The sequence below is a fragment of the Oncorhynchus mykiss genome, chromosome 8 (assembly GCF_057628025.1).
Source record: "Oncorhynchus mykiss isolate SJ-2025 chromosome 8, ASM5762802v1, whole genome shotgun sequence".
In the NCBI taxonomy this organism is placed as follows: domain Eukaryota; kingdom Metazoa; phylum Chordata; class Actinopteri; order Salmoniformes; family Salmonidae; genus Oncorhynchus; species Oncorhynchus mykiss.
Genome location: NC_143029.1, coordinates 23,731,354 through 23,747,426, shown reverse-complemented (window position 1 = coordinate 23,747,426; position 16,073 = coordinate 23,731,354). Strand labels below are relative to the sequence as shown.

Below are 16,073 nucleotides of genomic sequence, written 5' to 3'. Positions count from 1 at the left end.
AGAGGACAAGAGAAATGAGAATGGACAGAGAGATGAGGGAATAGTGAGCAGATCAAAGGATGTAGAAGTTTGTGATAGGAAATGGAATGGTTGTGCTGATTTGTTGGGTCAGTGTCAAACAGGTGGGAGGAGAAAGGATGGAGGGATTTGGTGTCTGCTAGCTGCAGTCAACTCTTCTTCTCTCCTCATTTCCCATCTGTTACTCAGCACCGCAGGTAGCACCACTCCCACAGACCTCCCAGCCCGCACTTTTAATGGAAATGGGTACAGGAATGTGTGTGTGTGATAGCTCAAGTGTGTGCAGGTGTGCGAGTGTATGTGCAGTGTGTGTGTGTGTGGGTAAATATGTTAGTGTGCTACACATTTTGCACTAGTTTGCACTTGTGTGTGTGGGTGAGTGCTGGTGTGAGTGCGAGAACTAATAGAGGCTCTGAAATCACAGGGATTCTGTGCAGGGATTTGCGCCAGGACAGGCACCTAACATGCTATTCCGCTTCGCACTGTGGCTAACACACGCACGCACGCACGCACGCACGCACGCACACACACACACACACACACACACACACACACACACACACACACACACACACCAGCGGCTGCCAGACGTCCTGAGGGCTTACATTTGGAGCCGTCCCAGATGTAGCTGTTGAGGATCTCTCCCAGGACGTAGTAGATGTTAATCAGGACAGTGAGGCAGAAGAAGAAGGCCACCTTCGCCAGGGGACTGATCTGCTCCAACAGGGGGTAGACCCACACGCCGGTCACATGGTTCACCCAACACATCCTGACAGGAGAGCGAGAGGGAGGTAGGGGTGAGATAGAGGACAAAGATATAAGGAAAGAGAGAGAGTGCAGAGTTTATACTTTTATATTACAGCCAGCTGTCTGTGTCAATAGAGGCTCAAAGTTGGCCAAAGTGGAGATCCTTTGTTGCTGCCATACACCCACTGTCTGTGTCACTTTGTCTGTCTGCCTTCTAGAGTATCCAGCCACATCCCTTTCATAAAGTCAGTCTGGTCCAGTGAGTGTTTGACAGACAGCACACCCACCTGGTTGTCTTACTGTAGGAATCCAGACTAAACGTTTTTAATAGTGAGATGATTATATAAACGTACCCGTCCTAAACTATAACGAACCACTGAAATGGAGTACATACAGTACATGTAATGCTATACTTGAACATACAGTACTACCGATACAGTACAGTGGTAGAGGACATTAGAAGGACCATCAGTGTCAGTGGATTGAGGTAACGTGCCCTCAAAGGAGAGAGACACTGCTAGGAGAGGTCTGAGAGAGAGACACTGTTAGAAGAGGTCTCAGAGAAAGAGACACTGCTATGAGAGATCTCAGAGAGAGAGAGAGAGAGACACTAATAGGAGAGGTCTCAGAGAGAGAGAGACTGCTAGGAGAGGTCTCAGAGAAAGAGACACTGCTAGGTGAGATCTCAGAGAGAGAGAGAGAGAGAGACACTAATAGGAGAGGTCTCAGAGAAAGAGACACTGCTATGAGAGGTCTCAGAGAAAGAGACACTGCTAGGTGAGATCTCAGAGAAAGAGACACTGCTATGAGAGATCTCAGAGAGAGAGACACTGCTAGGTGAGATCTCAGAAAGAGAGAGACACTGCTAGGAGAGGTCTCAGAGAAAGAGACACTGCTATGAGAGATCTCAGAGAGAGAGACACTGCTAGGTGAGATCTCAGAGAGAGAGAGACACTAATAGGAGAGGTCTCAGAGAAAGAGACACTGCTAGGAGAGGTCTCAGAGAGAGAGAAACTAATAGGAGAGGTCTCAGAGAGAGAGACACTGCTAGGAGAGGTCTCAGATAAAGAGACACTGCTAGCTGAGATCTCAGAGAGAGAGAGAGAGACACTGCTAGAAGAGGTCTCAGAGAAAGAGACACTGCTATGAGAGAACTCAGAGAGAGAGAGAGAGAGAGACTAATAGGAAAGGTCTCAGAGAGAGATACACTGCTAGGAGAGGTTTCAGAGAGAGAGACACTGCTATGAGAGATCTCAGAGATAGGGACACTGTTAGGAGAGATCTCAGAGAGAGAGACACTGTTAGGAGAGGTCTCAGAGAGAGAGACACTGCTAGGAGAGATCTCAGAGAGAGAGAGAGACACTGATAGGAGAAGTCTCAGAGAGAGAGAGACACTGCTATGAGAGGTCTCAGAGATAGAGACACTGCTAGGACAGGTCTCGGAGAGAGAGAGAGACACTGCTAGGGGAGGTCTCAAGGATAGACACTTCTAGGAGAGGTCTCAGGGAGAGAGACACTGCTAGGAGAGGTCTCAGAGAGAGGGAGACACTGATAGGAGAGGTCTCAGAGAGAGACACTGCTATGAGAGGTCTCAGAGATAGAGACACTGCTAGGAGAAGTCTCGGGGAGAGAGAGAGACACTTCTAGGAGAGGTCTCAGGGAGCGAGACAGTGCTAAGAGAGGTCTCAGAGAGAGGGACACTGCTAGGAGAGATCTCAGAGAGAGACACACTAATAGGAGAGGTCTCAGAGAGAGAGACACTGCTAGGAGAGGTCTCAGATAAAGAGACACTGCTAGGTGAGATCTCAGAGAGAGAGAGAGACTAATAGGAGAGGTCTCAGAGAGAGATACACTGCTAGGAGAGGTTTCAGAGAGAGAGACACTGCTATGAGAGATCTCAGAGATAGGGACACTGCTAGGAGAGATCTCAGAGAGAGAGACACTGTTAGGAGAGGTCTCAGAGAAAGAGACACTGCTAGGAGAGATCTCAGAGAGAGAGAGACACTGATAGGAGAAGTCTCAGAGAGAGAGAGAGAGACACTGCTATGAGAGGTCTCAGAGATAGAGACACTCCTAGGACAGGTCTCGGAGAGAGAGAGAGACACTGCTAGGGGAGGTCTCAAGGATAGACACTTCTAGGAGAGGTCTCAGGGAGAGAGACACTGCTAGGAGAGGTCTCAGAGAGAGAGAGACACTGCTATGAGAGGTCTCAGAGATAGAGACACTGCTAGGAGAGGTCTCGGAGAGAGAGAGAGAGAGAGAGAGACACTTCTAAGAGAGGTCTCAGGGAGCGAGATAGTGCTAAGAGAGGTCTCAGAGAGAGGGACACTGCTAGGAGAGATCTCAGAGAGAGAGACTCTGCTAGGGGAGGTCAGAGAGAGAGACACTGCTAGGAGAGGTCTCAGATGAGACAAACTCTGCTAGGGGAGGTCAGAGAGAGAGACACTGCTTGGAGAGGTCTGAGGGAGAGAGACACTGCTAGGAGAGGTCTCAGAGAGAGAGACACTGCTAGAAGAGGTCTCATTTGAGAGAGACTGCTAGGAGAGGTCTCAGAGAGAGACACTGCTAGAAGAGGTCTCAGAGAAAGAGACACTGCTATGAGAGATCTCAGAGAGAGATACACTGCTAGGAGAGGTCTCAGAGAGAGAGACACTGCTGGGAGAGGTCTCAGATGAGAGAGACTGCTAGGAGAGGTCACGAGAAGAGGTCTCAGAGAGAGGGACACTGCTAGGAGAGGTCTCAGAGAGAGAGACACTGATAGGAGAAGTCTCAGAGAGAGAGACACTGCTATGAGAGGTCTCAAAGATAGAGACACTGCTAGGAGAGGTCTCATAGAGCAGAGAGACACTTCTTGGGGAGATGTCAGGGAGAGAGACACTGCTAGGAGAGGTCTTGGAGAGAAAGAGAGACACTGCTAGGGGAGTTCTCAAGGATAGACACTTCTAGGAGAGGTCTCAGAGAGAGAGACACTGCTAGGAGAGGTCTCAGAGAGAGATACACTGCTAGGAGAGTTCTCAGATGAGAGATACACTGCTAGGAGAGGTCTCAGAGAGAGAGACACTGCTAGGAGAGGTCTCAGAGAGAGAGACACTGCTAGGAGAGATCTCAGAGAGAGAGACACTGCTAGGGGATGTCTCAGAAAGAGAGAGACACTGGTAGGAAATATCTCAGAGAGAGAGACACTGCTAGGAGAGGTCTGAGATGAGAGAGACACTGCTAGGAGAGGTCTCAGAGAGAGAGACACTGCTAGGAGAGGTCTCAGAGAGAGAGACACTGCTAGGAGAGATCTCAGAGAGAGAGACACTGCTAGGGGATGTCTCAGAAAGAGAGAGACACTGGTAGGAAATATCTCAGAGAGAGAGACACTGCTAGGAGAGGTCTGAGATGAGAGAGACACTGCTAGGAGAGATCTCAGAGAGAGAGAGAGAGACACTGATAGGAGAGGTGTCAGAGAGAGAGACACTGCTATGAGAGGTCTCCGAGATAGAGACACTGCTAGGAGAGATCTCAGAGAGCGAGACACTGCTAGGAGAGATCTCAGAGAGAGAGACACTGCTAGGAAAGGTCTCAGAAAGTGAGAGACACTGCTAGAAGAGGTCTCAGATGAGAGAGACTGCTAGGAGAGGTCTCAGAGAGAGAGACACTGCCAGGGGAAGTCTCAGATGAGAGAGACTCTGCTAGGGGAGGTCAGCGAGAGAGACACTGCTAGGAGAGGTCTCAGAGAGAGAGATACTGCTAGGAGAGATCTCAGAGAGAGAGAGAGAGACACTGATAGGAGAGGTCTCAGAGAGAGAGACACTGCTATGAGAGGTCTCAGAGATAGAGACACTGCTAGGAGAGGTCTCAGAGAATTGAGACACACTTCTAGGGGAGATCTCAGGGAGAGAGACACTGCTAGGAGAGGTCTCGGAGAGAGAGACAATGCTAGGAGAGGTCTCAGAGAGAGAGAGACACTGCTAGGAGAGATCTCAGAGAAAAAGACACTGCTAGGAGAGGTCTCAGATGAGAGAGACACTGCTAGGAGAGATCTCAGAGAGAGAGAGAGACACTGATAGGAGAGGTGTCAGAGAGAGAGACACTGCTATGAGAGGTCTCCGAGATAGAGACACTGCTAGGAGAGATCTCAGAGAGCGAGACACTGCTAGGAGAGATCTCAGAGAGAGAGACACTGCTAGGAAAGGTCTCAGAAAGTGAGAGACACTGCTAGAAGAGGTCTCAGATGAGAGAGACTGCTAGGAGAGGTCTCAGAGAGAGAGACACTGCCAGGGGAAGTCTTAGATGAGAGAGACTCTGCTAGGGGAGGTCAGAGAGAGAGACACTGCTAGGAGAGGTCTCAGAGAGAGAGATACTGCTAGGAGAGATCTCAGAGAGAGAGAGACACTGATAGGAGAGGTCTCAGAGAGAGAGAGACACTGCTATGAGAGGTCTCAGAGATAGAGACACTGCTAGGAGAGATCTCAGAGAATTGAGACACACTTCTAGGGGAGATCTCAGGGAGAGAGACACTGCTAGGAGAGGTCTCGGAGAGAGAGACAATGCTAGGAGAGGTCTCAGAGAGAGAGAGACACTGCTAGGAGAGATCTCAGAGAGAGAGACACTGATAGGAGAGGTCTCAGAGAGAGAGACACTGCTATGAGAGATCTCAGGGAGAGAGACACTGCTAGGAGAGGTCTCAGAGAGAGAGAGAGAGAGAGAGAGAGAGAGACACTGCTAGGGGAGGTCTCAAGGAAATACACTTCTAGGAGAGGTCTCAGGGAGAGAGACACTGCTAAGAGAGGTCTCAGAGAGAGGGACACTGCTAGGAGAGATCTCAGAGAGAGAGACACTGCTAGGAGAGGTCTCAGATGAGAGAGACACTGCTAGGAGAGATCTCAGAGAGAGAGAGAGACATTGCTATGAGAGGTCTCCGAGACAGACACTGCTAGGAGAGATCTCAGAGAGAGAGAGACACTGCTAGGAGAGATCTCAGAGAGAGAGACACTGCTAGGAGAGGTCTCAGATGAGAGAGACACTGCTAGGAGAGATCTCAGAGAGAGAGAGACACTGATAGGAGAAGTCTCAGAGAGAGAGACACTGCTATGAGAGGTCTCAGAGATAGAGACACTAATAGGATAGATCTCAGAGAAGACAGACACACTTCTAGGGGAGATCTCAGGGAGAGAGACACTGCTATGAGAGGTCTCGGGGAGAGAGAGAGATAGAGACACTAATAGGAGAGGTCTCAGAGAAGACAGACACACTTCTAGGAGAGGTCTCAGGGAGAGAGACACTGCTAAGAGAAGTCTCAGAGAGAGGGACACTGCTAGGAGAGATCTCAGAGAGAGAGACACTGCTAGGAGAGGTCTCAGAGAGAGAGACTCTGCTAGGGGAGGTCAGAGAGATACACTGCTAGGAGAGGTCTCAGAGAGAGAGACACTGCTATGAGAGATCTCAGGGAGAGAGACACTGCTAGGAGAGGTCTCAGAGAGAGAGAGAGAGAGAGAGAGAGAGAGAGAGAGATAGAGAGAGACACTGCTAGGGAAGGTCTCAAGGATAGACACTTCTAGGAGAGGTCTCAGGGAGAGAGACACTGCTAAGAGAGATCTTAGAGAGAGAGAGACACTGCTATGAGTGGTCTCTGAGACAGAGACACTGCTAGGAAGGATCTCAGAGAGAGACACTGCTAGGAGAGATCTCAGAGAGAGAGAGACACTGCTATGAGAGGTCTCAGGGAGAGAGACACTGCTAGGAGAGGTCTCGGGGAGAGAGAGAGATAGAGACACTAATAGGAGAGGTCTCAGAGAAGACAGACACACTTCTAGGAGAGGTCTCAGGGAGAGAGACACTGCTAAGAGAGGTCTCAGAGAGAGGGACACTGCTAGGAGAGATCTCAGAGAGAGAGACACTGCTAGGAGAGGTCTCAGAGAGAGAGACTCTGCTAGGGGAGGTCAGAGAGAGACACTGCTAGGAGAGATCTCAGAGAGAGAGACACTGCTAGGAGAGATCTCAGGGAGAGAGACACTGCTAGGAGAGGTCTCGGGGAGAGAGAGAGATAGAGACACTAATAGGAGAGGTCTCAGAGAAGACAGACACACTTCTAGGAGAGGTCTCAGGGAGAGAGACACTGCTAAGAGAGGTCTCAGAGAGAGGGACACTGCTAGGAGAGATCTCAGAGAGAGAGACACTGCTAGGAGAGGTCTCAGAGAGAGAGACTCTGCTAGGGGAGGTCAGAGAGAGACACTGCTAGGAGAGGTCTCAGAGAGAGAGACACTGCTAGGAGAGATCTCAGGGAGAGAGACACTGCTAGGAGAGGTCTCAGAGAGAGAGAGAGAGAGAGAGAGAGAGAGAGAGAGAGAGAGACAATGCTAGGGGAGGTCTCAAGGATAGACACTTCTAGGAGAGGTCTCAGGGAGAGAGACACTGCTAAGAGAGATCTTAGAGAGAGAGAGACACTGCTATGAGTGGTCTCCGAGACAGAGACACTGCTAGGAAAGATCTCAGAGAGAGACACTGCTAGGAGAGATCTCAGAGAGAGAGAGACACTGCTATGAGAGGTCTCCGAGACAGAGACACTGCTAGGAGAGATCTCAGAGAGAGAGAGACACTGCTAGGAGAGATCTCAGAGAGAGAGACATTGCTAGGAGAGGTCTCAGATGAGAGAGACTGCTAGGAGAGGTCTCGAGAAGAGGTCTCAGAGAGAGGGACACTGCTAGGAGAGGACTCAGAGAGAGAGACACTGCTAGGAGAGATCTCAGAGAGAGAGAGAGACTTATAGGAGAGGTCTCAGAGAGAGAGACACTGCTATGAGAGGTCTCAGAGATAGAGCCACTGCTAGGAGAGATCTCAGGGAGAGAGACACTGCTAGGAGAGGTCTCAGAGAGAGAGAGAGAGAGAGAGACACTGCTAGGGGAGGTCTCAAGGATATACACTTCTAGGAGAGGTCTCAGGGAGAGAGACACTGCTAAGAGAGGTCTCAGAGAGAGAGAGAGACACTGATAGGAGAGGTCTCAGAGAGAGAGACACTGCTATGAGAGGTCTCCGAGATAGAGACACTGCTAGGAGAGATCTCAGAGAGCGAGACACTGCTAGGAGAGATCTCAGAGAGAGAGACACTGCTAGGAAAGGTCTCAGAAAGTGAGAGACACTGCTAGAAGAGGTCTCAGATGAGAGAGACTGCTAGGAGAAGTCTCAGAGAGAGAGACACTGCAAGGGGAAGTCTCAGATGAGAGAGACTCTGCTAGGGGAGGTCAGAGAGAGAGAATCTGCTAGGAGAGGTCTCAGAGAGAGAGATACTGCTAGGAGAGATCTCAGAGAGAGAGAGACACTGATAGGAGAGGTCTCAGAGAGAGAGACACTGCTATGAGAGGTCTCAGAGATAGAGACACTGCTAGGAGAGGTCTCAGAGAATTGAGACACACTTCTAGGGGAGATCTCAGGGAGAGAGACACTGCTAGGAGAGGTCTCGGAGAGAGAGACAATGCTAGGAGAGGTCTCAGAGAGAGAGAGACACTGCTAGGAGAGATCTCAGAGAGAGAGACACTGATAGGAGAGGTCTCAGAGAGAGAGACACTGCTAAGAGAGATCTCAGGGAGAGAGACACTGCTAGGAGAGGTCTCAGAGAGAGAGAGAGAGAGAGAGAGAGAGAGAGCGAGAGAGAGAGAGAGAGAGAGAGAGAGAGAGAGAGAGAGAGAGAGAGAGAGAGACAATGCTAGGGGAGGTCTCAAGGATATACACTTCTAGGAGAGGTCTCAGGAAGAGAGACACTGCTAAGAGAGGTCTCAGAGAGAGGGACACTGCTAGGAGAGATCTCAGAGAGAGAGACACTGCTAGGAGAGGTCTCAGATGAGAGAGACACTGCTAGGAGAGATCTCAGAGAGAGAGAGAGACATTGCTATGAGAGGTCTCCGAGACAGACACTGCTAGGAGAGATCTCAGAGAGAGAGAGACACTGCTAGGAGAGATCTCAGAGAGAGAGACACTGCTAGGAGAGGTCTCAGATGAGAGAGACACTGCTAGGAGAGATCTCAGAGAGAGAGAGACACTGATAGGAGAGGTCTCAGAGAGAGAGAGACACTGCTATGAGAGGTCTCAGAGATAGAGACACTAATAGGATAGATCTCAGAGAAGACAGACACACTTCTAGGTGAGATATCAGGGAGAGAGACACTGCTAGGAGAGGTCTCGGGGAGAGAGAGAGATAGAGACACTAATAGGAGAGGTCTCAGAGAAGACAGACACACTTCTAGGAGAGGTCTCAGGGAGAGAGACACTGCTAAGAGAGGTCTCAGAGAGAGGGACACTGCTAGGAGAGGTCTCAGAGAGAGAGACACTGCTAGGAGAGGTCTCAGAGAGAGAGAGAGAGAGAGAGAGAGAGAGAGAGAGAGAGAGAGATAGAGAGAGAGACACTGCTAGGGGAGGTCTCAAGGATAGACACTTCTAGGATAGGTCTCAGGGAGAGAGACACTGCTAAGAGAGATATTAGAGAGAGAGAGACACTGCTATGAGAGGTCTCCGAGACAGAGACACTGCTAGGAGAGATCTCAGAGAGAGAGAGAGAGACACTGCTATGAGAGGTCTCCGAGACAGAGACAATGGTAGGAGAGATCTCAGAGAGAGAGAGACACTGCTAGGAGAGATCTCAGAGAGAGAGACAATGCTAGGAGAGGTCTCAGAGAGAGAGAGACACTGCTAGGAGAGATCTCAGAGAGAGAGACACTGATAGGAGAGGTCTCAGAGAGAGAGACACTGCTATGAGAGATCTCAGGGAGAGAGACACTGCTAGGAGAGGTCTCAGAGAGAGAGAGAGAGAGAGAGAGAGAGAGACACTGCTAGGGGAGGTCTCAAGGAAATACACTTCTAGGAGAGGTCTCAGGGAGAGAGACACTGCTAAGAGAGGTCTCAGAGAGAGGGACACTGCTAGGAGAGATCTCAGAGAGAGAGACACTGCTAGGAGAGGTCTCAGATGAGAGAGACACTGCTAGGAGAGTTCTCAGAGAGAGAGAGAGACTTTGCTATGAGAGGTCTCCGAGACAGACACTGCTAGGAGAGATCTCAGAGAGAGAGAGACACTGCTAGGAGAGATCTCAGAGAGAGAGACACTGCTAGGAGAGGTCTCAGATGAGAGAGACACTGCTAGGAGAGATCTCAGAGAGAGAGAGACACTGATAGGAGAAGTCTCAGAGAGAGAGACACTGCTATGAGAGGTCTCAGAGATAGAGACACTAATAGGATAGATCTCAGAGAAGACAGACACACTTCTAGGGGAGATCTCAGGGAGAGAGACACTGCTATGAGAGGTCTCGGGGAGAGAGAGAGATAGAGACACTAATAGGAGAGGTCTCAGAGAAGACAGACACACTTCTAGGAGAGGTCTCAGGGAGAGAGACACTGCTAAGAGAAGTCTCAGAGAGAGGGACACTGCTAGGAGAGATCTCAGAGAGAGAGACACTGCTAGGAGAGGTCTCAGAGAGAGAGACTCTGCTAGGGGAGGTCAGAGAGATACACTGCTAGGAGAGGTCTCAGAGAGAGAGACACTGCTATGAGAGATCTCAGGGAGAGAGACACTGCTAGGAGAGGTCTCAGAGAGAGAGAGAGAGAGAGAGAGAGAGAGAGAGATAGAGAGAAACACTGCTAGGGAAGGTCTCAAGGATAGACACTTCTAGGAGAGGTCTCAGGGAGAGAGACACTGCTAAGAGAGATCTTAGAGAGAGAGAGACACTGCTATGAGTGGTCTCTGAGACAGAGACACTGCTAGGAAGGATCTCAGAGAGAGACACTGCTAGGAGAGATCTCAGAGAGAGAGAGACACTGCTATGAGAGGTCTCAGGGAGAGAGACACTGCTAGGAGAGGTCTCGGGGAGAGAGAGAGATAGAGACACTAATAGGAGAGGTCTCAGAGAAGACAGACACACTTCTAGGAGAGGTCTCAGGGAGAGAGACACTGCTAAGAGAGGTCTCAGAGAGAGGGACACTGCTAGGAGAGATCTCAGAGAGAGAGACACTGCTAGGAGAGGTCTCAGAGAGAGAGACTCTGCTAGGGGAGGTCAGAGAGAGACACTGCTAGGAGAGGTCTCAGAGAGAGAGACACTGCTAGGAGAGATCTCAGGGAGAGAGACACTGCTAGGAGAGGTCTCAGAGAGAGAGAGAGAGAGAGAGAGAGAGAGAGAGAGAGAGAGACAATGCTAGGGGAGGTCTCAAGGATAGACACTTCTAGGAGAGGTCTCAGGGAGAGAGACACTGCTAAGAGAGATCTTAGAGAGAGAGAGAGACACTGCTATGAGTGGTCTCCGAGACAGAGACACTGCTAGGAAAGATCTCAGAGAGAGACACTGCTAGGAGAGATCTCAGAGAGAGAGAGACACTGCTATGAGAGGTCTCCGAGACAGAGACACTGCTAGGAGAGATCTCAGAGAGAGAGAGACACTGCTAGGAGAGATCTCAGAGAGAGAGACATTGCTAGGAGAGGTCTCAGATGAGAGAGACTGCTAGGAGAGGTCTCGAGAAGAGGTCTCAGAGAGAGGGACACTGCTAGGAGAGGACTCAGAGAGAGAGACACTGCTAGGAGAGATCTCAGAGAGAGAGAGAGAGACTTATAGGAGAGGTCTCAGAGAGAGAGACACTGCTATGAGAGGTCTCAGAGATAGAGCCACTGCTAGGAGAGATCTCAGGGAGAGAGACACTGCTAGGAGAGGTCTCAGAGAGAGAGAGAGAGAGAGAGAGAGACACTGCTAGGGGAGGTCTCAAGGATATACACTTCTAGGAGAGGTCTCATGGAGAGAGACACTGCTAAGAGAGGTCTCAGAGAGAGAGAGAGACACTGATAGGAGAGGTCTCAGAGAGAGAGACACTGCTATGAGAGGTCTCCGAGATAGAGACACTGCTAGGAGAGATCTCAGAGAGCGAGACACTGCTAGGAGAGATCTCAGAGAGAGAGACACTGCTATGAGAGGTCTCCGAGATAGAGACACTGCTAGGAGAGGTCTCAGAGAGAGAGACACTGCTAGGAGAGGTCTCAGAGAGAGAGAGAGAGAGAGAGAGAGAGAGAGAGAGATAGAGAGAGAGACACTGCTAGGGGAGGTCTCAAGGATAGACACTTCTAGGAGAGGTCTCAGGGAGAGAGACACTGCTAAGAGAGATATTAGAGAGAGAGAGACACTGCTATGAGAGGTCTCCGAGACAGAGACACTGCTAGGAGAGATCTCAGAGAGAGAGAGAGAGACACTGCTATGAGAGGTCTCCGAGACAGAGACAATGGTAGGAGAGATCTCAGAGAGAGAGAGACACTGCTAGGAGAGATCTCAGAGAGAGAGACAATGCTAGGAGAGGTCTCAGAGAGAGAGAGACACTGCTAGGAGAGATCTCAGAGAGAGAGACACTGATAGGAGAGGTCTCAGAGAGAGAGACACTGCTATGAGAGATCTCAGGGAGAGAGACACTGCTAGGAGAGGTCTCAGAGAGAGAGAGAGAGAGAGAGAGAGAGAGAGAGACACTGCTAGGGGAGGTCTCAAGGAAATACACTTCTAGGAGAGGTCTCAGGGAGAGAGACACTGCTAAGAGAGGTCTCAGAGAGAGGGACACTGCTAGGAGAGATCTCAGAGAGAGAGACACTGCTAGGAGAGGTCTTAGATGAGAGAGACACTGCTAGGAGAGTTCTCAGAGAGAGAGAGAGACTTTGCTATGAGAGGTCTCCGAGACAGACACTGCTAGGAGAGATCTCAGAGAGAGAGAGACACTGCTAGGAGAGATCTCAGAGAGAGAGCGACACTGCTAGGAGAGGTCTCAGATGAGAGAGACACTGCTAGGAGAGATCTCAGAGAGAGAGAGACACTGATAGGAGAAGTCTCAGAGAGAGAGACACTGCTATGAGAGGTCTCAGAGATAGAGACACTAATAGGATAGATCTCAGAGAAGACAGACACACTTCTAGGGGAGATCTCAGGGAGAGAGACACTGCTATGAGAGGTCTCGGGGAGAGAGAGAGATAGAGACACTAATAGGAGAGGTCTCAGAGAAGACAGACACACTTCTAGGAGAGGTCTCAGGGAGAGAGACACTGCTAAGAGAAGTCTCAGAGAGAGGGACACTGCTAGGAGAGATCTCAGAGAGAGAGACACTGCTAGGAGAGGTCTCAGAGAGAGAGACTCTGGTAGGGGAGGTCAGAGAGATACACTGCTAGGAGAGGTCTCAGAGAGAGAGACACTGCTATGAGAGATCTCAGGGAGAGAGACACTGCTAGGAGAGGTCTCAGAGAGAGAGAGAGAGAGAGAGAGAGAGAGAGAGATAGAGAGAAACACTGCTAGGGAAGGTCTCAAGGATAGACACTTCTAGGAGAGGTCTCAGGGAGAGAGACACTGCTAAGAGAGATCTTAGAGAGAGAGAGACACTGCTATGAGTGGTCTCTGAGACAGAGACACTGCTAGGAAGGATCTCAGAGAGAGACACTGCTAGGAGAGATCTCAGAGAGAGAGAGACACTGCTATGAGAGGTCTCAGGGAGAGAGACACTGCTAGGAGAGGTCTCGGGGAGAGAGAGAGATAGAGACACTAATAGGAGAGGTCTCAGAGAAGACAGACACACTTCTAGGAGAGGTCTCAGGGAGAGAGACACTGCTAAGAGAGGTCTCAGAGAGAGGGACACTGCTAGGAGAGATCTCAGAGAGAGAGACACTGCTAGGAGAGGTCTCAGAGAGAGAGACTCTGCTAGGGGAGGTCAGAGAGAGACACTGCTAGGAGAGGTCTCAGAGAGAGAGACACTGCTAGGAGAGATCTCAGGGAGAGAGACACTGCTAGGAGAGGTCTCAGAGAGAGAGAGAGAGAGAGAGAGAGAGAGAGAGAGAGAGAGACAATGCTAGGGGAGGTCTCAAGGATAGACACTTCTAGGAGAGGTCTCAGGGAGAGAGACACTGCTAAGAGAGATCTTAGAGAGAGAGAGAGACACTGCTATGAGTGGTCTCCGAGACAGAGACACTGCTAGGAAAGATCTCAGAGAGAGACACTGCTAGGAGAGATCTCAGAGAGAGAGAGACACTGCTATGAGAGGTCTCCGAGACAGAGACACTGCTAGGAGAGATCTCAGAGAGAGAGAGACACTGCTAGGAGAGATCTCAGAGAGAGAGACATTGCTAGGAGAGGTCTCAGATGAGAGAGACTGCTAGGAGAGGTCTCGAGAAGAGGTCTCAGAGAGAGGGACACTGCTAGGAGAGGACTCAGAGAGAGAGACACTGCTAGGAGAGATCTCAGAGAGAGAGAGAGAGACTTATAGGAGAGGTCTCAGAGAGAGAGACACTGCTATGAGAGGTCTCAGAGATAGAGCCACTGCTAGGAGAGATCTCAGGGAGAGAGACACTGCTAGGAGAGGTCTCAGAGAGAGAGAGAGAGAGAGAGACACTGCTAGGGGAGGTCTCAAGGATATACACTTCTAGGAGAGGTCTCATGGAGAGAGACACTGCTAAGAGAGGTCTCAGAGAGAGAGAGAGACACTGATAGGAGAGGTCTCAGAGAGAGAGACACTGCTATGAGAGGTCTCCGAGATAGAGACACTGCTAGGAGAGATCTCAGAGAGCGAGACACTGCTAGGAGAGATCTCAGAGAGAGAGACACTGCTATGAGAGGTCTCCGAGATAGAGACACTGCTAGGAGAGGTCTCAGAGAGAGAGACACTGCTAGGAGAGGTCTCAGAGAGAGAGAGAGAGAGAGAGAGAGAGAGAGAGAGATAGAGAGAGAGACACTGCTAGGGGAGGTCTCAAGGATAGACACTTCTAGGAGAGGTCTCAGGGAGAGAGACACTGCTAAGAGAGATATTAGAGAGAGAGAGACACTGCTATGAGAGGTCTCCGAGACAGAGACACTGCTAGGAGAGATCTCAGAGAGAGAGAGAGAGACACTGCTATGAGAGGTCTCCGAGACAGAGACAATGGTAGGAGAGATCTCAGAGAGAGAGAGACACTGCTAGGAGAGATCTCAGAGAGAGAGACAATGCTAGGAGAGGTCTCAGAGAGAGAGAGACACTGCTAGGAGAGATCTCAGAGAGAGAGACACTGATAGGAGAGGTCTCAGAGAGAGAGACACTGCTATGAGAGATCTCAGGGAGAGAGACACTGCTAGGAGAGGTCTCAGAGAGAGAGAGAGAGAGAGAGAGAGAGAGACACTGCTAGGGGAGGTCTCAAGGAAATACACTTCTAGGAGAGGTCTCAGGGAGAGAGACACTGCTAAGAGAGGTCTCAGAGAGAGGGACACTGCTAGGAGAGATCTCAGAGAGAGAGACACTGCTAGGAGAGGTCTTAGATGAGAGAGACACTGCTAGGAGAGTTCTCAGAGAGAGAGAGAGACTTTGCTATGAGAGGTCTCCGAGACAGACACTGCTAGGAGAGATCTCAGAGAGAGAGAGACACTGCTAGGAGAGATCTCAGAGAGAGAGACACTGCTAGGAGAGGTCTCAGATGAGAGAGACACTGCTAGGAGAGATCTCAGAGAGAGAGATACACTGATAGGAGAAGTCTCAGAGAGAGAGACACTGCTATGAGAGGTCTCAGAGATAGAGACACTAATAGGATAGATCTCAGAGAAGACAGACACACTTCTAGGGGAGATCTCAGGGAGAGAGACACTGCTATGAGAGGTCTCGGGGAGAGAGAGAGATAGAGACACTAATAGGAGAGGTCTCAGAGAAGACAGACACACTTCTAGGAGAGGTCTCAGGGAGAGAGACACTGCTAAGAGAAGTCTCAGAGAGAGGGACACTGCTAGGAGAGATCTCAGAGAGAGAGACACTGCTAGGAGAGGTCTCAGAGAGAGAGACTCTGGTAGGGGAGGTCAGAGAGATACACTGCTAGGAGAGGTCTCAGAGAGAGAGACACTGCTATGAGAGATCTCAGGGAGAGAGACACTGCTAGGAGAGGTCTCAGAGAGAGAGAGAGAGAGAGAGAGAGAGAGAGAGATAGAGAGAAACACTGCTAGGGAAGGTCTCAAGGATAGACACTTCTAGGAGAGGTCTCAGGGAGAGAGACACTGCTAAGAGAGATCTTAGAGAGAGAGAGACACTGCTATGAGTGGTCTCTGAGACAGAGACACTGCTAGGAAGGATCTCAGAGAGAGACACTGCTAGGAGAGATCTCAGAGAGAGAGAGACACTGCTATGAGAGGTCTCAGGGAGAGAGACACTGCTAGGAGAGGTCTCGGGGAGAGAGAGAGATAGAGACACTAATAGGAGAGGTCTCAGAGAAGACAGACACACTTCTAGGAGAGGTCTCAGGGAGAGAGACACTGCTAAGAGAGGTCTCAGAGAGAGGGACACTGCTAGGAGAGATCTCAGAGAGAGAGACACTGCTAGGA

The 16,073-nt window shown here is 50.3% G+C and overlaps 1 protein-coding gene across 1 annotated transcript in view; it reads right to left on the bottom strand.

The window, feature by feature from the left end:
• The window catches only part of aig1 (androgen induced 1), a 65,857-nt gene that overhangs the window by 1,301 nt on the left and 48,483 nt on the right, over positions 1-16,073 (bottom strand). The window contains exon 5 of the mRNA XM_021611994.3: positions 624-787. Within this exon, the coding sequence (XP_021467669.2) occupies positions 624-787 (164 nt within the window). The remainder of the gene's footprint in view (positions 1-623; positions 788-16,073) is intronic.